The sequence below is a fragment of the Cornus florida genome, unplaced genomic scaffold, assembly GCF_030987335.1.
Source record: "Cornus florida cultivar Cherokee Brave unplaced genomic scaffold, ASM3098733v1 CherokeeBrave_3.0.0_Hap2_Chr11, whole genome shotgun sequence".
NCBI classification, from domain to species: Eukaryota; Viridiplantae; Streptophyta; class Magnoliopsida; order Cornales; family Cornaceae; genus Cornus; species Cornus florida.
Window position 1 is genome coordinate 115,942,035 of NW_026775581.1, and position 24,523 is coordinate 115,966,557.

A 24,523-nucleotide genomic window follows, 5' to 3' on the forward strand; every position below is an offset into this window, starting at 1 on the left:
GTGGTGCCCCTACGAGGCAACGGAGGCTCTTCTCTGTAAGAGGCAGCAAAACCTAATTCCTAATATCAATGGTTAAATTTAGTGGTGTGCTATGAAGCATGAACACCGACACGGGACACGGTACGATATGACACGGACACGGTGACACGGAAAATTTTGAAAAAATAGGACACAGACACATCGAGGATACAACAATAAAATAATATTAATTTTTTATTATATATAAAATTTTAATTTTTGCTCAATTTTTAATTTATATTAATAAACAAAACCATTATAAATTAGACCCTCCAAACTTTCTTTGGAAAAAAACCAAAAAAACAAAAAAAAAAAAAAAAAAAAAAGCCCAAATTTCATTACCACACAATAAAAGATGCAATTTTATAATCCTGGTAAAAAACTTGATAGAAACAAGATGAGTCTTATCCCCCCTCTCTTTTTTCACAGAATTGTTATTACTCTCGCTCCGCAATCTTCATCTTCTCCATCACTTCCTCATCTTCTCGGCTGTCAGCCACTATTCTTCACCCAGCGATTCTCTCATCCCTCATCAGTTAGATCCTTATCCTCTTATCTCAACTTTATACATCTATTTGAATCGATACATTCATACACATATATACATATACTTATATATCATCGGCATCGTCAGTCCAACTCCCACCAGCCGTGTCCGGCAACGTATCCCAAAGTGTCCAGCAGCGTATCCGATCAGAAAAATAAAATAGAATAAAGGGACACTTCTCAGGCGTATCGGACACGTGTCTGACACTGATACGGCGCTAAGGAATGCCATGTCGGTGCTTCATAGGTGGTGTGGAATCTAGTAGCAATAAATGACCCCCTTAAAATATAAAAATGAATAAATTAGTTAATACGCAAAGTCTATGCTTTTTGGACATTCAGAATGAGAGACAGCAAAATCTGGAAAAAGTGTAGGAATAATAACGGTCATTGGCAGTTTTTGTCCACGGTTCCTCAGTTGCTATAAGAATTTGGTGCACAAACCTAAATTCTTTGCCTATATAAGAACCCTGGATATAGATGGGGAACTTAAACATTGTGTTGGAGGGAACAGTGCTTTTGGACCACCGCACTAAACTGATATAAACTTCAATGGGTTTTAATTTACTTGGACAAACAAAAGGGGGTAAGAGAATCTAACAGTGCCCTAGTTAATAATTGATTGTGATAATCTACAGAAGATGAAGCTAGAACCTTTTATTTTATTTTTTATAAGCAATATCATTTGTCAATCAAAAGATACTACAAGAGATGCAATTCATGTACACACATTGTTACAGAAGCAAAACAAAAAAAGAACTCCTATCAAAATGACAAATCATACGAGTGTAACAAATCAAGAAACTTCCCTATAATCCAATATCATGCCTCTCCAATCTGTGGATTGGCATCTACACTTCCTCAAAGGTGCAGCTATCCTCTCCTTCACACCACCACATAAGGCACAAATGTGATTCCTGCCAAGCCTTCAAAAACCTCTTTGCTAGTATATTCTCCCTTTTAACTTCCCAACATCACAGAGACCAAGTACGCCAACACCTAACAAACTTCAAACAAAGGAAAAACATACCCCAAAGGTCCCAAACAAGTCTACAATGAATCAGGAGATGATCGACCAACTCCTCCACAGCATTACACATGCAAGCTATGCAGCAACAATTAGGGAGGATATTCTCCCTTCTTGTCCCAGGCGTTTATGGTCACTGTTGTATGGTTGTGAAGGTGAAACCCCATAGGAGTGCTGGTTTATTCTTTGAGCTGACTCAGAAGCCACTTTTTGGCTAATCATCTCAACTGGAAAACAGATGATTACAAGGAGCTTACGGAAAAATGACAAAAGGAAGAAATGGTTGACCTAACAGATCATTATCATATGCTAGTAGAGTACTGCTTATCAAGCATGTGCTGCAGATTTATCAGAGCAGTATATTTATTCTACAAAAGGTCATCAAGGGCAAAAAGAAAAAGTTGAAAAGCCTCACATTGTCATATTTCAATACAAAAAGGCTTCAAATAACGTAAGTTGAGAAGCCGTTTGCACTCCATAGAGTGAAGGTGGGTTAAGGCATCGAAGAAAAGAAAAATGTGACAAAGCAACAATGACAAGACATGAATTTGCTAAATATCGTAGCTAATTATGGCTAAGTGGGCTCGCAGGGATTTGCTTATAAATCAGTCCTGTTGGGACATCATCATACCGTCTGTGTTCCAGGTCATGTAGAAAGTCGCTAATTGCTAGAGCTCACAGTTTGCTTAAATATGAATTCAGTGACAAGAGATATCCTCTCCAGTTGGAAATTGGTGTTCCCTAGGCCCTATTTTGGAGGGCTAGGGCTAGAACCATCCGAGATGCAGTGAGTTCAAGTAGCAGTCTAGTGAGAGGACAATGGCGCTGACATAAAACATCTCTATTGGAAGGAATTAAGATAATTAACATTCAATACTACAGACTACAATTTGTCCCCAACTCTGAATTGCAATAACAAAGTCGTCCAGAAACTAGTGCTTTAATGGCTTATGGAACTCCAGCTCAGCCCGGAATCTTTTTTGGGGTCAAGGCTCCTATAAGTTGGAGCAAAATTTAAGAATCAAGATCTAAGGTACTTGGGTACTTTCAAGTTTGTTGGATATGGGCTACAATATGGTTCGTGGGCTATATTTTGGAGTAAGCTATGTTCAAAATCCTTATAGGAGTAAGAAAAGTCCAGCAGTATCCATATCATCTATGTTCTATTTCTTTTCATAGAATTTCTGTTAATTTAAAAAAAAAAAAAAATTAATTCTTCCGAGATCTAAGAAGCATGAACACTTCCAAAGAGGGTTGTGTCCATGTCGGGCATGTATCGAACACCTTCGGACAAGTTTGAACGTACCTATAATTTAAAATAAATTTCTTAATTTTGGACATGTGACCAACACTTATCAAACACTCGCTAAGATGTGTCTAATGACCATGTACTTCCAAAGAGGGTTGTGTCCGTGTCGGGCATGCATCGAACACCTTCGGACAAGTTTGAACGTACCTATAATTTAAAATAAACTTCTTCATTTTGGACATGTGACCAACACTTATCAAACACTCGCTAAGATGTGTCTAATGACCATGTACTTAGATAAGACTTTCTTTTAGCATGAAAAAGAAAGTTCAAATTAACGGTTTATATAAATTTTATAAATAAGGTAACAATATTTAAAAACAAATCACTTAGAGTGGGGGCATGAGAGTAGGAGAGGGTATAGGAATAATCGAATTGTGTATATATGCATAAATGTAAACATATCTACAGAGATACACAAACACTTACATATATATTTGACGTATTCTTTTTCTCTCTCTAAACGACTAGTGTGATTACGATTATAGAATATGCCAAGTTATAAACTTCATCAGATAGAATATTTGATTTAGTTTTCATGAAATATAGCATGATTTTCATATAAATAAAATATATTTTTTACTGTTGTGCCTTCACCGTATCCGTATTCCAATCCTAGTTTTTAAAGATTGTCACGTCTTGCATCCATGTTCATACTTCTTAGTTTGGTATTGTGTGAGCAAAATAAACCTTAGATGGCATCATCGACTTGCTTTTCAATCCAAGTGATTTCAAGTCTTTGGAGTACTTTGTGATTATATCCCTTGCCGAGGTTTTGTGCTTGTGGGCCAGGGTGAATATTGCAGACCAGCAGATCTGGTGGTTGACAATCATTCGAACGGCAGCTCCTTGACCACTAGGTGAGAATGGGCTTGATCCCAGTTTCCATTCCCCTTTCTTCAGGGGTGAGGTTAGAGTCTGAGGGACGGGACAGAGCACTCCATGGTTCACCGCTAGTTTCTAGCATAAGTCTATCAGAAGTGGTTTTGGTTTTGTTTTAGTATGATCCAAAATACTTCTTTATTTCTTCTTCATAACTTTAGTTTTCTACATGATACCTGCAATCAAACTTTAATTGCAGCCTGTAATAAATGGAAGCTCAATTCATTTGCAGCTTAATGTCACAAATACAGACATGTTCTAAATCCTACATTGGATATGTATTGGGCTGTGTCGGGCTTCTTAAGTGGGTGCAGGGAACCCCAAAAGTGACTGGTCCTTTTGGGTGTGGAACCGTCCCGTAACATTAAGCCTGTAAGAAATAAGGACAAGCCTAGCATTATTAAAGGAATCAAAGCAGATAGGTGGTGATATGATACATACCAGCATTTCTACTCCTTCAAAAGACCTTATAGCACAGAACAAAGAATCCAAAAAAGACATATCAGGAAGCCTTCTACACTAATCCCCATCTCTTAAAAAACTCCCGTACCAGCTACCCAATGCCTATACAACTGAATAAGCATCACCTACTGCTGTACGGTCTCCTCAACTCTTGTAAACTTGCAACACCAATTTTGTAGTACCTTCCTTTTTCATACATTGTCGTCAATAACAACAGCCGCCTCCAAAGCTGCTGTCCAAGTGAAAAAAAAGTCAATTGAAACCTTGACACTTCAAATGACTATCCATGTAAAGGTGATATTTTCCCCCACACAGTGCATGGTAAAATGAATTCATCCCACACTAGCCATTCTTGGAAATCCTCCATGTCACGGCATACCCTTTACCTCTGGTGATTGAAGCACCATCAGACACTTGAAGAGCTCATCAACTGACATTAACTCCTAATCCTGTAAAACTCTCCCAGACCACGTAACTCCAGGGAAACTCACATTTTTACTAATGGAGGTGCATTATCCACTGTTGCATGAAATAAATCAAGGAATAAAAGAACGAATGCAACCTCCTTGCACCGTAAGTCGTTTCAAATGCTCATCCCTTGGCTTATCCACCTAACAAAGTAGAATATTTCAAAAACTCTGCGCAATCTTTCCTAGTACTCTTTTCCTACAGCTCCATCCTTTTCACAAATTCTAACAGCATTAGAATTTACAGATCCAGTAATGTTCTGCAGACCAAATGAGCAGGACACTGTTGCTGTTAAGCTAGGAAGCACGAATACTTCTACGAGAGCGACGTACCAGTATCGGCTATGTGTTGGATACCGATACTCCTCGGATACTCGCGGATACGTACTGATACTTTTTAAACGTATCCATAATTTTAAAATTTCTAACACGTATCCGATACCTCTCAAATACTTCGACTACGTATCCGATACTTCTAAGGCACTTTAAAACATATTTGAAACTAGTTTTGGACACTAAAATGTAAATTTTCCAACAATAATAACATAGCATAATTGTTAAAAAAAAGTTTAAATTTTATTAAGTGATGGCTAGGGATGTTTGCTTTATGTGTTGTGAAACGAACTCCTATGTTATATTAAAAATTACATTTAGATTCATAATACTTTAAAAAATTGACCAAAAATTAATTTTATATATAAATATAATTTTTTGTTTTTTATTGTTGTGTCCTACCTTACCCGTATCCTTTTTTAAAAAAATTTGTCACATCACCGTATCCGTACCGTATCGTATATGTATCTGTATATGTGCTTCCTAGCTGTTAAGAATGGACTAGAGCTATAAGAGGTATGGAAGGTTAGCCCATAGATAAAGAGAAATTCCAAAATCATACTATTGGAACATTTGAAGTTATGAAGCTAATATATTATGCTCTCCAAGGGTCTTAACTGTTCAACTAGGGCTCCTTAAGAGTTAAGACAGGTTCTTCTTTGTCGTCAAAGAGAAGGAAGCAAAATAAAGGATGGAAGACCAAACTACAATCTTTTTATTTAGAAATGCTTTGCAAAATCGGTAGCTATGGCCAGGTCATTGAAAGAGTTAATACAATACCTTCATTGTGGTAGGAAAACACAATAACATTAATTCTATTAGCAAGAGATGCCATCTTTATGCCATAAAATTTTATAGTAGTTTATTGTACGAATTGTTAGTAACACTGTTAAAATTGCCAATATAAAAACCATGGCATAGTTGCACTTAAAGAATATAAACTATTTCTAAAGAACAATTTTCATACACCACTAGTGATTGTGCAAATTATAAACTCGAGAAGTGTAACTGGTAGTAAGAAATGAACTAAAAAGAAAACAAAAATCAACAACAGTAAAAGCAGCTACTAATGTTGCAGGACAAAAATTGAGGTAAAAAGAACTTACAGAGACCTTGTATTCATCCTGAAACACCATGCATGAATGCTGTCACATTGAAACACCAATTACTAACTAACAGAGGTTAGGTAAAGATGTGAGCTGTCAACCAATAAATCTTACCATAAAATAAAGTCAGCCTTCTGCGATCAAAGAAACAATCGGCATATATTGAAATAGATGGGACGATAAACTCAAGAAACCAGCATCTCTTCTAATTTTAGGTACAAAGAATATATCAAGAGTTCTAGAATTGACAGATGTAGAATGAAAAATGAAACTTTTTATTCTGCACTGCATAAAGGCTAGTTAGTATTTACATGTAGAGAGGGTATGATTATTAAAGAATTAACCGCCAAATGATGTCAAAAATGATAACCTAGAAAGTTGTCTCTCTTGATTGTGCCCTCTCATTCATCACATCTCCCCCTTCTCCAATACCTTCCCCCCAGATTTCCACAAGTTGGAAGAGTGGAACTTAAATCTCAGGTTTAGTGTTTAAACCTTACAACTTAATACATGCATTCCACACAAACTGGTATCCGCCTAGGAAGCATGGATACAGGATACGGGTACAACAAGATACGGACACGGCGATATGGCAAATTCCAAAAAATAGGACACAAGTACGGCATGGATACATCAAAAAATAATAATATAATATTATATATATATATAATAATTTTTTTGTCATTTTATCCATATAAACATAATCAATCAATAATTTGGAGTTTAGAGCTAGATGTTTGTTACTTTTGTTTTTCTTAAATTTTATGTTATTTTTATTTTTTAATTAACCCATAATATATCTTAAATTGCATTGAATTCCATTTTTCTAAAAAAAATAATTGCAAAATCACCCCGCCATATCCTGGAAGTGTCCAAAACATATCCTTACCGTGTCCATGACGTGTCCGACTAGAAAATAAAATATTCACTATTCAAGATACTTCTAACCGTATCCGACACGTGTCCGGGCCGTATCCGTGTATCTGGCAAGTGTCTGAGTGTCCAATACCGCCACGGCACCTTAAGAGAAGTATTTGTGCTTCCTAGGTATCTGACTAAGAAGTAGCTAGTATCAAGTGTTGATGCATTGAAAAACATCATATACTGAAGTTTAAGGAGATATCATTCGAGTGACAAGGGAGTGACCCATCAACAAAAAAATAACAAATAAAGTATGATGGAAAGACATTTCAAGACAACTGATTTTTGGCATCAACTGCTCAAAAAGTGTGTTGGCTGATATTATTAAGTGTGCAAACAATATTGTTACATCACAAATGCACATGAGTCAAATCATTATATACCACCAAAGCCTAGTGGTATATCCTCACCTTCCAAAGTGAAAGGTTGCGGTTCAAGTCTCCGTAGAGGCACCGTGGGTGTGTGAGTTATTTGCCAAGTTTAATAAAAAAAAAAAAAAAAAATCATGAATACAAGTAAATTACAAGGTAAGCACTCAACATTATGTGTAACTTTAAAATTGATATATTGTGCAATAAATTTTGTCTGCACCATCTAAAAATAATACATTTGAAACAACAAGGGATACAACAACAACTAAAACCATGGAAGGGAAAGAACCTTCTCAAACACCCTTGTTACAATGACCATATCAATGTAGAAAATTTAAATTCCCAAAGAACTATATCAGCATTATACATCAAGAATCAAAGAGAATATCCATGATATAATTCAAAACACAGAATGCATCTCCCCAGTTCCTTCTTTCACCTGAAATGTTAAAGAATATAATGTGTTCGACAACTCAGTAAGCAAAATATACCTATACTAAGCAGTCTGCATTATAGGCTTACCAATATAACAATTTTACCAAATAGTTTCATTCTAATAAATTGCATATGTAACATGACTATGATATGTTACAAGAACAATCAATGATTTTGAATGCATAGATGCATGACAACTATTGTGAATGTCATGTTCAGCACAAACAATAAAATTCAAGCAATAACATGAACACGTGTAAACGTCATGGTTCCATGATATGCAACTTTATACAATTGCTGTTATAATCAATCTTAAGTTGTCACTTGTAGAGTTGATACAAGCTAGTATATTATCACCCAACCAAAATTTGCCATGGAAAGGATTCATACTGTGTAACCTTACTATATCCGACCTGAAATTATCAGTGGGAGGATATGGACAATTCAATTCTACAAAAATAAGTACTCATCAAACCCAACCTGCAGTTGTCACCGGAAGGATGGAGCTGCTACCACAGCATGACTTAGCTTGAAACTGTCACTGGAAAAGTTCACTTGTTAACTGCAAGATACCCCATGTCAACTTAAAAGTTACAAGAGTCATTTGAAAATTATGTGCAGCTAGGACAATCCAACTTGAAGCTGTCACTATAAGGACTGACATTATTACCCATCTCCAACATGAAATTATCATTGGAAAGACGTGTGCCAATGTAATCTAATAATGCGTACTATTACTACGAAGCACAACCTAAATCAATCACAAGAAGAGTTAGCACAAACTAACATAGCACGGCCAAACAGTTGGATTAGTATTAATGCAACCCCTGGTTGTACCTATATCCAACTAAAGCTCTCACTAGAAGGATATGTGGAGCTTGACCTGTCTAACCTAAAGGTGTCACCAAAAGGATCACAAGCACAACCAAGTTTACTAAATCAATGTATATAACCGTTCATTAACATATTTGATCAATGTAATTTAACCACAATATAATTTATTAAATCATTAAGAATTATCGTGGGCCAATTAATCCATTAATGATTACAAGAGTACCCAGATATTGAAAGTAAATATTACACCATTATTTATGTCATTGAACAACACAAAAAATCAAGTTTGAACGTGTCATTCCATGTTAACACAATTCAATTTTCAATAATAATCTAAAGGACCCATCCAACAAGTAATCAATAATGTTTAAAGAAGCAAAAATAGTTATATCTTAACATGTTTTCTTTTTTAAACCCCAGTCCTTTTCCATACATTTGCAGTTAATTATATAAATAATCTAACAAAGGACACTAACTTGAACTTACTAACTCACTTTCATTAAGTGTTTATTTTTTTCAGTATCTTTAATTATTACTCAATTATTAATATTTATTAATTGTATCTTTACTATTTGATTATATTTAAAATGCATATTTTTGGCACGAAATTGAATGCAGTCAAACCTGTAAAACCCAATAAACAGGACATCTCTGACACGAAAACTAGCCTACCAAGTTGAATTAGGTGAGCTCAGGTGAAATCTACCGAGCCCCACAGCGGCCTCATGAGCCCCCACGTTCCTGGTGCAGGAGTGGCGCTAGCACGGCTGCATATGAACTTTCATCCCTAACCTCTAGCTGGTTTCTGTTTCCAAAAAATTTCCAAGATTTTCAACAACTTATCTTTCCTTGTTTATCACCATAATTATCTTGATGCAAATCCAATTTTTAGGTGTTTGTTCTCCCTTCCAAACGGAACCCATTGAACCAAAAATGGCAAGAACTGCACCATGGTTTGGCTGGTTCTCTCGCCACAAACTTCTTAACCTTTCATGATTCCTGGTCATCTTTTTCTTTATTTCTTTATTTATTTATTTTGTGCAAATCCTTCTTAATTTCCAAAACTCGACTCTGAAAAGCTAGTCCATTGCATGTATTCATGATGCCAAACATTTAATTCAAAATCTATGGATAGATTTCGGAGAAATTGAAGAAAACAGTTTCAAGTTTTTGGTTTCAGTTTCCGAGTTTTCTACCCAATTCCAATAGTTTCAGCCCTTTAGGCATTGAAACAACATTTCTACAATTTTCAGAATGTGGATTATTTACCCTGCATCAATTATGGATGATTCTTACAAATTCACGCGTATATACCTAGGTTATTTATACACTATATATGCATATATCTAGTGATGTATACTTATGTCAATGTATGTTGCTAACAATTAAATAATATTTCCAAAGGTTTATGCTTTTTAAAAATAATCTACAGTAGTCCTAGCTCAGATATATATTCAACAATTGAATTTTGATTGCCGAGTTATTTTTCTTACAGTATCATGCAAACAAAGGGTATAAAATTGCTTAAAGCACTTGCAGTCGATAAAGGATGTATTCAATCATTCATTTATTTAATTACTTATCAAAACAAAACAAACAAACAAAAACAAAAATAAAAATAAAATCATTCATATGCTTAACATATTCAACCTGAAAATTGTGAAATGACAAATCTATAACATTGTCCTAAAAGGTGAAGAATATTATACAATCATCAAATTTACAAGTTAAAGTTTGAACATGAAAACTAATAAACCTAATTTAAGAATAGGAATAATTCAGAAAAAAAAAAAAAAAAAAAAAAAAAAAAAGAATAGGAATCATCCACTAACACTGATATTGCTAATAAAAACCTTGCAGAAGCCTCTCTCTCTCTCTCTCTCTCTCTCCTTTTTCTTAATAGAATCCGGCCATTAATTTATATAATGATATAGTGTGTGTGTGTGTGTGCATGATACTATTCTGTGTATAAATATTTGGGTCACCATGCATAGTTAAGACTCCAACGAAATGGAAATTGAAGGATGTTGTGGTATTTTCCAACAAACGTTTGTAGTTTGAAGAGAAAAAAATGAAGAAAAATAACAATGCACAAATAGCAGTCAAGTATATTTGAACCTTTGGACTTGCTATGGGCATAGCTCAGTTATTTGTTTCATATTAAGCAAATGGAAAAAATATATATATATAATAATAATAATAATAATAATAATTCGGATATCAAACTTTTAGTTGATAGATTCAATGCTACAATCCATTGGCAGACTCCTTAAACTCAAAAAATTCCATCATGGGAGAAAGCAAAAACTCATTAGTCGGAACAACTTGACATTGGGATTCTGCAAGGAGGTCACTAGTAGTGGAAATTCTTTACACCCAAACAATTGAAAGTTGGTAATTTTTCATAAAGCAGGTTATCGTGAGAATATTCTTCCAAGCACTTAACTAGATAAGCAACTCAAAAATAAAGCATAACAATAGAAAAGCTTCAGCAAAAATGTGAAAAATAGAAAATTTAAATATTGCAGCCAAACAAAGCAAAGATAAACTTCCAAATAAAACAAAGAGAAATATAACTTCAATAAAGGGAGTTTTTTATATCATCAAGAATATTCAACTGGCAATCACATGTTAATATTGAGATTCTAATGAATTCTTTGCATTGAAATTAAATACACAAAAACTGTTATATCATGCAATTTTACTTTTCTACCAAGCTACACGAATTATTCCTGCAAAACTGTTCTAAATTTCCTCCCCATTGGTTATAAATTACAGAGAAAGCAAAAATACGCAGTGAGATTATCAACTTGTATGCTAATACTACAACAGTGCAACCAAACATGGGCATTCTTTCTTCAACTCCCTTCGTTTGGTTGCAGATAAACATAGTGCTTCTGACTAAAGACAAGCTCCGTAGCAGGTAAATAAAAAGTTTTCAGGATCTGATCACCATTATCTCAAAAGGGATGGAGTTTTACCTCAAGGATAATGAACTGGTCCAAGAAGGCCATGAAAGAGATATAACTACATCAAAGCCACCCACAGGTGCTTAAACAAAGCAGACATGCCTTCTGGACCAATAGCGAACAGCCAGTCATGACTGCTGGACACCAATGTTTGCTCCCGCTGTGTTATTCCTCAAATGCATGAGTACATATTTTTTCCATCAGTAATGGCCAGTCTTCACCAAGCTGCTTTGGGTCTAGCTCCATTGCAGTCTTAAAATCTAGCAAAGATATTGGACAATGGGATCTCTGTTCTTGTATGCCTTGCAATGGCATGCCACTATTTTGCATCTGATAGTGATAAACCGATGTGACACCGTTAACAAGCTTCCCATCAGAGCGATGCTTGAGAATATTTTTCGGCAAAGGCTCATGTGCTGACCTTGCCCCCGCCAATTCAATGCAAGACCTAATTAAACCCTTCAAGTAAGCATCCAACCCATTATTCAACAGATCGGCACAGCCCATCGACACTCCTTCGAGGCCTTGAGTTGTAGCAATCAGCTCCATGCGTTCCCTCAGCGTCTTGGTCTTCAACAAACTATTACTTTCAAATGAGCTAGGACATTTACCACTGCTTGCCAAAGGTATGACCCTGCCGGCCGCACCTATACTAACCGGGCAAAATGGAATCCCAAGTGGGGCGCAGACTAGACTTCTAGCAGACACCTCTTTTTCATTGCCAACAAATACTTCAATCTGGTCTTTACTATGTACAGGAACTGAATTATCAGGTGATGTCTTTATTTCTGATGATTTAGCAGGGAGCTGATGCATAACTTCCCTTGCATTCTCTGCTTGCTTTGTGATTTCTTGATGATGCTGCACCAGGCTTTGAATATCATTTGAAATCAAGTTCCCATTTCCCAAAACAACATTAGAATCGCTGTCACATATGGTTGTTGATTGTTGAGAAGCAAAGGTTGTCTTCCCATTTGGTCCAAGAGGACTATGACGATCTACTAGCTTCTGGTCATGAATTGCAGACCTGGCTTTCAGGGGTGACAATGGCAATATATCCCCATTCAACAAAACCACCGAATTTGGAGTCTGGGTTATAGAAGGATGGGACCCATTTTGCTGATGCCCATCAGGAGGAGGATCTTTATTCGCAGCTGCTCTTGCAGACTTGACAGGATTTTTATCATGAATTGGTGGTGGCACTTTTGCATTACAAGCATTTTTCAGAATTGAACGAACAAACTGATTATGCAGTGGAATGTTCTCTCTTCCAACAATCTGAAGACAAAGCTTATTAAACTCAACCTTGCTTATCTTCAAACTCAGTAATCTATTCAGATAATAAAAATATTGCATTGATCCCTCCGGCCCAAGTTTTTTAATTATTTGAGCTTTCAGTTCAGCAAGATTGATACGTGAGTTCTGATGTCGTGGTTGCATTTCTCAAGACATAAAATCCATAAACCAAAAGAAGGATCATCAAGTTCCACAGCTCCAAACACAAAACAGAAGACTCCTATTTCACTTCTAAACTAGGGTTTTGCTCTGTTTCCAAAACCTGTCTTCCAAACAAGGTTTAATCCCTCTACAGGCAACCCCAACAATGCTAACCCAAAACACATCTTCAAAAACCAATCAAGCGTGGGAAAATTGGAGGGGTTAAGCCCACGAGGACCAAGACCAGAGATCCCAATCCCAACTAACTCTCCCTCCAAAATTCAATATCATAAGTTTTAAACTCCAATCCAACAAACTCAAGCACCAATTCTAATCACAAGTAAGATATAAGAAAACCCTCCATGTTCAAGCAGAAACTCCAAAACCCATGAAAAGATACCTTTCCGTGATCCCAAGTAAACCTCAATTCTTTCGAAATTCGATAGGCTAGAACTATCAATGATTCACCCAGAAACCTCAACCAACTCATATGCAACAGAATTACAAAGGAATAGAACTTGCAGTTTTCAGTGAAACGTTCGAATATTTACAGACAATTGAAATTGAACAACAGAGATTCAAGCTTCCAGAGGGAAAAAATACGAGCTTATATAGAGAGAGAAAAAATGGGTAGCCTGACCTTGTTTGGAGAGTATGAAAGAACCTATTGTAAAAACAGATTCAGGAAGAGTGTTTACAGAGACTTGTTCGTCGGAATCAATGTAGCTTCTTCTTCTTCTTGACCCGTTGTTCTTCTATTCGCTCTCTCTCTCTTGAAATCGCTCTGCATTTCGGTTTCACCGGACTTTCTCTCTCTAAAAATCTGCGCGCAGTCCTGAATCAGAGATTGGAAGAGCCCTCTCTCTCGCTCTGATCGCTCCCCCGATACTGTCTCTCTTCTTTCTCTCTCTACTTTCTCTCTCTATCGGACTCTTTTTTTCGTTTTTGTGTCCGTATAGAGTAATGTTAGTTCTTTTTTTATCTTTTTATGTTTTTTGTGTTCGTATAACGTAACTCCGAATTCATTGAGGAGATATAGACACCACGCGTGTAATAGAAAGTGGAAATCACGCTCTATTTGATTGGAGTCGAAGTCAATGTTCAGTGGCTACGATTGAATCAGTATGTTGTGAATAGCGCGTGGAAAAGTAATGTTTCAAAGTATGGTTTCGGATGATTGATTCACTAGTAGTATTTTTGATATAGGAATCCGAAATAATTAAGATTCTAAGGTGGTGTTAGAAAGAAAAAGAAAAAGATTCATCTAAAAATTAATCATTGACAGCAACAAAATAAAAAAAAAAATTTGTACAACTGAAATTTAATCTTCAGTTAATTAAGTGTCATGAGATACGGAGTCTTTTTGAGTTCAGGCTCGAATGTCTTGGTTATTTAGGGGGAAAAAAAAAATGTCTTGGTTAATTTTTACAAACAAAAAAAATACTCAAGTTTAAATAATATATGTGACTTGTGGGTGATAGTATTTTTTTTGGAGTTTGTAAATTATTAGAGAGCTCAAGTTAATTATTGGATTAAAATTAAAAAAATAAAAATAAAATTTTATTTGATCAAAATTAAGTTTGGCTAAAATATAAGGTTTTACACTGAATAAATTCTGATTATTTTTTATTATTATAATGCCTCTATTACTCTCTTTCCTGATATATAATCAAGTGAAAAAACATAGAATTCACCCTGTTGTAATTGAAATAAACCTCATTATAAGTTTTCTAATTGAAATTAGAGAACATTGTAAACAAAGTAGTTAACATAAGAGATAATACGGAGTATTATATAAAACCAAATATCAAGATACGAAGGGTAGTTAAATCCCCGGAGAAAAAAAAAAAAAAATAGTTAAATGCATATAGTGAAATTACATTTGATAAGTAATTGTTATAATGCTTTAGCTTTATCATTTTACAGATATAAATGGGTACTAATGTTGTGAAATAACAAGGGAGAGAAGAACAATGGTTGTGTACGGTATCTTCTTATCTTCCAAAGTACAAGATCTAATGTTCAAATCTTCTTAAAAATAAAAAGTGGGTGCGTGTGTTTTTCTTTTTCTTTAAAAAAAAAAATGAAAATAAAAAAAGATAGGAGCCTGACTAGGCAAATGTGAGTCCCAAAAAATAGAGAGGCTCCAGTAAAACAAAATTTTGAACTACAGTAATATAAATTTTTTAACCCAAATTGAAGGCCCTATGCGACCGCCTGGGTGGCTAGGCCCAGGGCGGCCAACATTGTGTTTTTGAAAAAACTTTGTGTTTTCATGCACTAAAAATTGTTTGATGCAATGAATTCTTTTCTGTAACATTTTCATTTTTCAGTCATAGAACTCTTTTCACAAAACTTCCCAAATTAATTTCCCAATGATTGTAAACTACAATTAATTAGTTATAGATGTGATTTCTCAATAAGAAACTGTTATATTGTTATATAGAAGGTTTATTTATTTATTTTTATTTTTTTCTTGCACTTTACCCATAGATTAATAAGAATTGGGGAACTCCTCCTAGTCCATCTTGAAGCTTACTCAGCTGCTATTTCTGCTACATTAGAAAACAGTGTCATGGCATTAACTTCAAGTCAACTAGAACTAAAACCCTGTTTTGTAAATGCCTGCATTTTTACTGAATTATGAATCCATTTTTATTTTCTGAATTTCACCAATACTTTTCATTTTCGAGTAAATTTTTTAAGGTTCTCTAACTGAAATTCTGTTGTTAAGTCCCAATTTTGGTATAAATTAGAACCATGGATATTGCAGTCTATGCTTTTACATGCTCAAAAAATGTGCACCCTATTAGTTTGGCTCTTTATCATCAGTCTTGTTACACCCATAAATAGCTACATTTGAACCCATTGCCGTTTGGTACCAGTTCCCAATTGATTCATCCTATTGTACATATATATCCTAGTCCTTTTCCAGCAAATTTGAAATCCAAAACAGTTTTCAGAATCTTTCAATTTGATTTATGCAAAACAGAACGCGTTCATACAACTGCAAGTATTCTGAATTAAAAAGTAAAAGCTCCAAACAAAATTCAAGAATTGCATTTTTTTTCAATGCAAAATTCTCTTATTTTCTTCTCCCGCTCTTACCAAATCATCCACATGGTAGACAAAGTAGACGATAGTATCAACATAACCAAACCAAGGCTCAGCACGAGAGTTGTGGCTGCACGACTTTTGGCTGAATCTGCTGCTGGAGCATCAGCTGTTGGTCCATCGCCTTTAGGAGGGACATCCTCCGCGGAAGGTGCACTACCCTTGGGCGAGGCAGTTGCATTGGACGGTGCAGGAGCCTCATCGGGAGAGAGTGACTTCGATGGAGACTTTGCTTTTCCGGGAGCCGGAGCCGGAGCCGGGCTAGTTGTAGAGTTCTCAATGCCCATAGGAACAATCACATTACTCACTTGTAACACTGACAGGTTGTAAGGCTGAGAAGCTACAGATTTAACCAAATCAGCACCCAGTGTCGAGCCTTTCGCAGCTGAACCGAACACAACGCTTCCTGTTTTCACATTCGTCACATTCAAGAACCCCTGCTCACCCGAGGCATGACCACTTGTCTGGAACAGTGTAGTGAGGATCATGGACTTGTTCGGTAGGTGCTGGAGCTTCGAGACGTCGTAGTAGTCTAGCACAATGTGGACGCTCAGGACGTTCTTGAGCATGTCACTTGATTTGCCTTCTACCGAGGACAAGGCAGAGTTGTCAACAGCAAGAACAGTGATGGTTCGTCGCGAATTGATCTCCCCTGCAAGTCCAGTTCGAGTCAGGTAGTTATTGAAGGACGAAAAATCGGAGTATTTGTCGAGGAGATTGGTGATGTTGAAGGCATTGGCACAACGGAAGAAGAGAATAGAGAGAGAGAACAATACAGTGATGTTGAAATTCATGTTCACTAGTGTGTTCACACAATGTTTAGACCAGTACTTGTAAAGGAGCTAAAGAGGTGGTTTTATATCCAAATAAGTGGAGTTAAAATGGGCACATATTTGTTCATTAGGAGGAGGAGAGGGTCTCCCCCGCCAAATTTGGAGGACCTTTTTTGGCTAGGAATATTGTAGAGAGAGAGTATGGTGGAAGTGATCTAAATTGTGAAGAGCCAAGTGCCAGTTTTGTAGTGGATGTGAAAAAATAGTTTCCTAAAATAGTAAATTTGGAATTTGAACTTGCCTCTGTCTTAGACTCAAATGTCTATGATTGAAAAGAACCACATACTATATAGGATTCATTTTCACATGATTGTCCTTGTTATTTCAACTCCTTGTAGGTTCCACAAATGCACTCATATTTACATGGTCTTCATCTGTACTTAATTATATTTGAATTTTGATGATCTTTTGACTTTAATGCGATGTTTGATTGGAGGGATGAATTGAGGAGGGATGGATGAGACTTTTTGTGTTTGGTGAGAGGGAAGGGAAGAGAGGGAGGAAGCAAGGAGGGATGAAGCATCCCTCCTTTCTTCATATTTTTCTATCAGCCCAATTTTGGAGGAAGGGAGGAGAGAGAAAATGAATAACTACCAACAATACGCAATTTTCAATTTTAACCTTTTCAAAAAAATTCAAATGGATATCTACTTTTTATTATTTTATATAGTGAGGATATATTAGTAAAAAAATAAAAAAAATCTCTTTCCCTTCCTTCCAACCAAACAAAAAAAGTATCACCCCATCCATTCTTTCTACTATCCATTCTATTCAACCAAATAAAAAATGGAGGAGACACCTTCTATTCCCTAGGGATTCCTCATCCATCCATCCTTCTATCTCTTCCATCCATTTTTCCATCCCTCCAACCAAACGAAGCATAAGTTGGGATGCTTGTCAAGAAAGTTTTACAAGCTTCATTACCTATATATATGTGCTATATATAAATATATGAATAGTCGAGAAAATTCAATTTCATCTGTGAATGCGTTGATAAACAAATGTTTTATTTGGTCACGAGTATTGAATTTCATCTATGAGTCACGCGACAATCCAATTAGTATAGTGTTATAATAAACTATCTACTCTGAATTTTTAGTAAGTTGCATTGGCCTACTTAAAGTTGTATACATAATTCAAGATTTATATGTAGCCACATAAGGTTTTGTAGAATTGTTGGAGTAATTTTGTGAACAGCACTAGTGACATGCATGGTCATTTGAGTTTTCAGCGCACAAATAAAACTAGTCTTCAAACACAGCATCAGAGAAGGGAAAGGGAGAGAAATATAACCAAATAAACTTATTTAATGTGGCAGTAAGTCATATGACCTTGACATTTAGTATGTCACACCTCCTAGCAAATGGCAGGAAATGGTAAATGCATAAGTTGTGAAAGGTTATGACTATGAAATGTATAATATTGCTATTTATATATACTCTCAATTCATAAGATATCGGTGACGTGTAGCTGCACTCAAAGGAAAAATATTTCTCTCGATGTTGATTTATTGAATTTTTAATGAAATGTTGACAAGGGATGAAATTTAACTATCAAAGGAATAGAAAATGACTTATCAATTTCTCACGGTCTATTAAATTTAATTCTAAGACACCAATTTTATGCCATAGAAAGTCTTCTATGAGCTTATTTTATCTAAACCAATTATCAAAAGGATCACAAAGTACTCAGAGCCATTGCTTTATCTTCTAAATCATTTACTGTGAATGACATTTAAAAAAAGGACATTATTTATGCTAATTAGATTTTTTAAGTGTCAAGATTCTGATCAAGATTTTTGGTTGTCTAGTCTTCCATGTATGACATATACACCTCCTCATTTTGAACACGGAGACTGAAATTTTAGAAAATAAAAATCTATAATATAAATACTATATAGGATATAGTTTTTGTCACATTTTTTGAATGGGTCATGGTTAACTAGTGGGAACTTCTCTCCCTTTTCGCACATTTTTCCCATTTTGACTTATATTAACTCTTCTGTCTGAAACTGTTTACTTTACTCCAATAGAATTCAATTCTTGATATATGGATTTTCATACTTTATTAAAATAAATAAATAAATAAATATACAAATGAGATGGTTTAAGAACCAAGTTTCAAAGTTTCCCATTGTCTCATATATATATACTTCAGTTCTTGATCGATCAGTTTTACTTTTTTTTGTTTAAAAATATGATTAATTGGTAACAAATTCTAAAAATTATTGTGGGTTGCAATTTTGACAATCTACTCGGTGTCAAAATCAGAATGAAGCCTCATAAGTCAGAATACCTAGCTAATTTTTGTATTTGTAGTATTGACTTGTAGCTCATTCAACTATCCATGTGCATTTTTTATTTGTATTTTTATTTTTATTTTTTTAAAAAAATTCCCTGCACATATGCATGGTCAATCTCAACCATCTCAAGCAATCATCAGACTTGGTCCTGCTGCTTATGTATTTGACATATAATGTGGAAATTTTTCAATTCCAAAATCTCTATTTTCTTGAATAATTATGGGGAAATAATAACTCCGAGACACATTTATTAGAGACTTGAACTTTTAATATTTTTTTTTTTTTTTGAAGATAAAGAAGATACCAATATATTACAGTGTTTATATATTTTTACGATGGTGTAAATATGTGAATAATAATAAGTATGGTGACTAATAAAGCATAAGATAATTTGAGTGGGGTGTTATGAATCAAATGAATCCCACCATAATATGAGTGAGAGATGTTATGAATAAAGTGCACCTCCATATTTATAATGTGTGCGTATGTTTTTCAACTTTATGGCTAACAATAGAGTACGTCTCAATTTATTTATTTATTTTTTGTTTTTTTGCAGAAGTATGATTCAATTCAATAATGTTGAATAGGAACACTAATATGTAATATGTATATGTGTGCAATTGTGGCATCATTGGGTACTCTTATATAATATCTCACACAGATGGATACTACCCATATCTTAGAATTCCTCTTCAAAATATATTTAATACCATGATTTTTCTCAGAGCATTCACTTCACTTTTATGCTTATAAATTTTTATTTTTTAATTTTGGGTAATGCCCAAATTAAACTAAAGCAATGTTAGGGAGTACACAATCGATGTTTTAGAATTGAAAATGAAATTTTTTTAATCCAAATAATTGATTCGGTGTTCTTTCAAATGTAACGTCAAAAAATAAATAAATAAAATTTTAATTGTTCATATCTTTCTTTTTATATATTTATTTAATGATAAAGCAAATACATACCCATATTTTGTTTCCCCATGTAGAAATTGTACCAAGTAAGATAAGAGACTATTGATAGTGAACTTGCATGGCAAATGCAAATGGCATGGCATTGATTTTTAATTCAACCGGCCCAAGACTGGGTACAAAATCACCAATGAATATCAAAGTGTTTTTTTTTTTTCTATCAAAGTGGTGTGACCCAAATGAGCGGTTTGATTGCATGACAAAGATTCAAAAGTCAAACAAATTTAATCAAGGCCAACCCTGTCTCTCCACTGCTGAATCTTGATTCCTCATCCTGACATGCACTCTTTCTATAAATATTGAGTTATTTATTGGTCTCTCTCTCACTCTTTCTTCTCTTTTGTGTGTGTGTGTGTGTGAAGATGAAGGTTGAGGGTGGGGAGGGGAGATATGCAGTGTTGTTGGCAGCAAAGGACTCAGAATATGTAGAGAAGGTGTATGGTGGTTACTTCAATGTGTTTGTAGAGGCATTTGGAGAGGAAGGAGAGAGTTGGGACTTGTTTAGAGTGATTGAAGGACAGTTCCCTGAGTTTGATGAGATTCAGAATTACAGTGGTTTTGTGGTGAGTGGTAGCCCTTTTGATGCTTTTGGTAATGAGCACTGGATATTGACACTTTGCTCCCTCTTGACAACTTTGAATTCCATGAAAAAGAAAGTTCTTGGAATTTGCTTTGGTCACCAGGTATGTATGCCTTGTGTGTGTGTGTGTATGTAACTCAAAAATGATGTTCCATTTTGCTTGCATTCCATACCAATTTTGATCCAGTCCACATTCCATTCTGTCTTTTTATATTATTTTTTTCCCTTTTAGAATGGCGGTATTGACATGGTTGTAATTCCAATTTGATTAGTGCGTTGAAATGTTTGTGTGTTATATATGTAGGTTTTGTGCAGAGCACTGGGTGGTAAGGTAGGGAGAGCCTGGAGTGGTTGGGATATTGGACTGAGGAAAGTGAAATTGGTGAAGGGCATATCATCCCCATTTACTCTTCTCAATGATATGCCTTCCCTTTCCATTATTGAGTGTCACCAAGATGAGGTACATTCCCCCTCTCTCTCTATACATATGTACATTCCCCTCTCTCTCTCTCTCTCTCTCTCTCTCTCTCTCTCTCTCTCTATATATATATATATATGTGTGTGTGTAGAACAACCATTGCCAAACTTATTTTACATTAGTAATACTTTTGTCCTGTTTCCTTTCACCATATATGATTGGTCTGACTTTTTTTTTTTTTTTTTTAATGCAAATATTAAATTTCTTTTCTTTGACCAGATGAATTATAAATACTCATCCACGAATATTCATCATGGAGTTTAAACCCCTTATTCCTCTCTGTAGAAAAAAGGTTAAATATTAGTAACAAATAAATGATATATCACATGCCCAATTGGGATTGTATAGAATGTAAGGTCATGTAGCAATCATGAAGTGGATCACATCACGTGAAAGAGTAACTCAAAATAATTGTAGAAAAAATAAAATAAAAAAAGATTGTAAGAACAGATAAAAAAACAAACAAAATTAAATTAGGAAGTCATGATCCGTTCGGTAGATAGGCTTGTCGTTATCGGTTGCCACTTGCTGGGACAGTATCATATTAATTGATCACAGAAGTGGGACATCCTTGATCACATTATAATCAAGCAAAATATAAGATATATATATATATATATATATATATATATATATTGTATAGAATGTAAGGTGATTTAGCAATCACGAAGTGGATCACATCACGTGAAAGAGTAACTCAAAATAATTGTAGAAAAAATAAAATATCTATGGTACAATTCAATTCTATTGATTCCATTAGTTCTGTTGGTTCATTCTACAACCAAACCATGTGCAACAAATAAATATTTTTTTGACGTTTTGACTTTTATATATATATATATATATATATATATATATATATATATAAAGATTGTAAGAACAGAAAAAAACAAACAAAATTAAATTAGGAAGTCATGATACGTTCGGTAAATAGGCTTGTCGTTTTCGGTTGCCACTTGCTGGGACAGTATCATATTAATTGATCGCAGAAGTGGGACATCTATATATGTGATCAAGGATGTCCCACTTCTGTGATCAATTAATATGATACTGTCCCAGCAAGTGGCAACCGATAACGACAAGCCTATCTACCGAACGGATCATGACTTCCTAATTTAATTTTATTTGTTTTTTTCTGTTCTTACAATCTTTATATATATATATAAGTCAAAACGTCAAAAAAATATATATTTGTTGCACATGGTTTGGTTGTAGAATGAACCAACAGAACTAATGGAATCAATAGAATTGAATTGTACCATAGATATTCATATTCGGTTGGATATAGCTAAATTATAATCTCTGTTAATAAAAATTAAACAAGTGTATTATGTAATATATATATTATTTATTTCATGCTAACAATTAGATTAGATTCTTTTTGTGCAACTCTACTTCGATGAAATCAGTGATCCTAACCATCAAATATATGATTTCTTAGATATTATGTATTTCTGTATTTATTTATATTGAATCAGGTATGGGAGGTTCCTTATGGAGCTAAGGTGATTGCATTTTCAAACAAAACGAATGTGGAGATGTTTGCTATTGGAAACCACATATTAGGCATTCAAGGTCATCCTGAGTACACCAAAGACATCCTTTTTAATCTCATCGATCGTCTTCTCAACAATAACTCTGTAAAGGTAACAACATAGTCATGTTATATATAGTTATATACTTGCATACATATATATATATATATATATATATAATCTAACCTACAGATTCAAAATGGCCCAGAGTGACTTTGCAGAAGATGCAAAAATTGCATTGGAGAGTGCAGAAGCAGATAATAAGTCATGGCAAAAGATTTGCAGCAGCTTTCTCAAGGGAAAATAGCATATAATTTATTGGAATTATATATACATATATATATATATATATATGTACAATAAATTGTTCATAATGAAATGAACATGTACAATAAATTTTTCATAATGAAATGACCATTTTCATTTTTCAAAATGTTTCTTTTATTATTTTTGCAACATGTAGTATTGTTGGTCTTGACTACTTGTAATGCTAGTAAGGAAACACTGGAAACAGACTTCACCAAAATTTTCATTAATTAAATTAGAAGGTCCTCAAGGGCCTCAAATTAACAAATTAAAAACATGTGGCAGGAAAAAAATTATTTGAATATTACTATATATTATTCTATTTGTAAGTTCAATTATTAAAGGAGACTTTGATTCTTGATATGATTTTGCCACACATCTACATACCAGAATGATGAAGATGAGCTTGAATGCATAATTTAAGAATTATTTAAATAATGTGACAGTGGCTTTGATTCTTCCATTAAATTGCAATGTTTGCCTAAGTTGAGACTGGACAAAATATATAAATTCACATAATTATAACAATAATTTATATGTAAAACAAAACCAATGCACATAAAAAATCAAGATTTTCATGTAGCGTGGAATTGTTCGGCATAGATATTGTTGAGGCTGAAATTCGCGCAGTCCGATACGATACCGTTTTCCTACAAGGAAAAGAGGAGAAGATCGATGAACCTTGACGGTACCGGTGTGGTGCCTGTCAAGAGCTGTCCGACGATCAAATTAGTCACGAAGGTCTAAAAAGAAGGCAGAGATTAATAATAATTTTTTCGTTGTACCTTCTTTAATGGCTTGGTGCCCTATCTATGGCTGTCGATTGGAATCAAAATCTTTCCGCTGATGTCGATGGTTGATCTCATCTTTCGCTTGTGCAAGATCATAGAAGATTTGTTGTCAGATTTGTCGGGGATATGATTTAATCTTTTTAACCTCCTCCAGTTATAATAGGATTATTCTTACCTGTTGAACCACGTCAGATTTTATTATCCTTAATAATGAAATCTAATCAATCTTATCAAGGGTAGGGTAGGTTCATACTTTTCCCTATCAGTTGCCCCACATTCCCAAGCTTGCACGTCTAACTTTGGGAATGTAATAAATATATATATATATATATATATATATATATATATATATATTTTAACCCCTATGAACAGTACCCGCGGGTACTATTCCCACGGGTACTATTCACGTGAATAGTAACTCAAGAAATTTTTTTTTTTTAACCCATGTGAACAGTACCCCCCGGGTACTATTCATGTGAATAGTGACTCAGG

General features: G+C 34.6%; 3 protein-coding genes across 3 annotated transcripts; 1 reads left to right on the plus strand and 2 right to left on the minus strand.

The window, feature by feature from the left end:
* Positions 1–7,237: 7,237 nt before the first annotated feature.
* LOC132285673 (uncharacterized) lies at positions 7,238–14,079 on the minus strand. The gene is made up of 2 exons (XM_059787865.1): positions 11,693–14,079; positions 7,238–7,881 (listed from the first exon to the last, which is right to left on the minus strand). Exon 1 carries the CDS (start codon positions 13,118–13,120, stop codon positions 11,846–11,848), a length of 1,275 nt encoding a protein of 424 aa, XP_059643848.1. The 5' UTR covers positions 13,121–14,079; the 3' UTR covers positions 7,238–7,881; positions 11,693–11,845.
* A 2,052-nt stretch (positions 14,080–16,131) lies between these two features.
* On the minus strand, positions 16,132–17,025 carry LOC132281921 (fasciclin-like arabinogalactan protein 14). Its single transcript, XM_059783573.1, has one exon. It carries the CDS (start codon positions 17,023–17,025, stop codon positions 16,222–16,224), a length of 804 nt encoding a protein of 267 aa, XP_059639556.1. The 3' UTR covers positions 16,132–16,221.
* Positions 17,026–20,703: 3,678 nt separating this feature from the next.
* Positions 20,704–23,241, plus strand: LOC132286231 (gamma-glutamyl peptidase 5-like). Its single transcript, XM_059788502.1, has 4 exons — positions 20,704–21,024; positions 21,226–21,381; positions 22,878–23,045; positions 23,143–23,241. Exons 1-4 carry the CDS (start codon positions 20,704–20,706, stop codon positions 23,239–23,241), a joined length of 744 nt encoding a protein of 247 aa, XP_059644485.1.
* Positions 23,242–24,523: the final 1,282 nt, after the last annotated feature.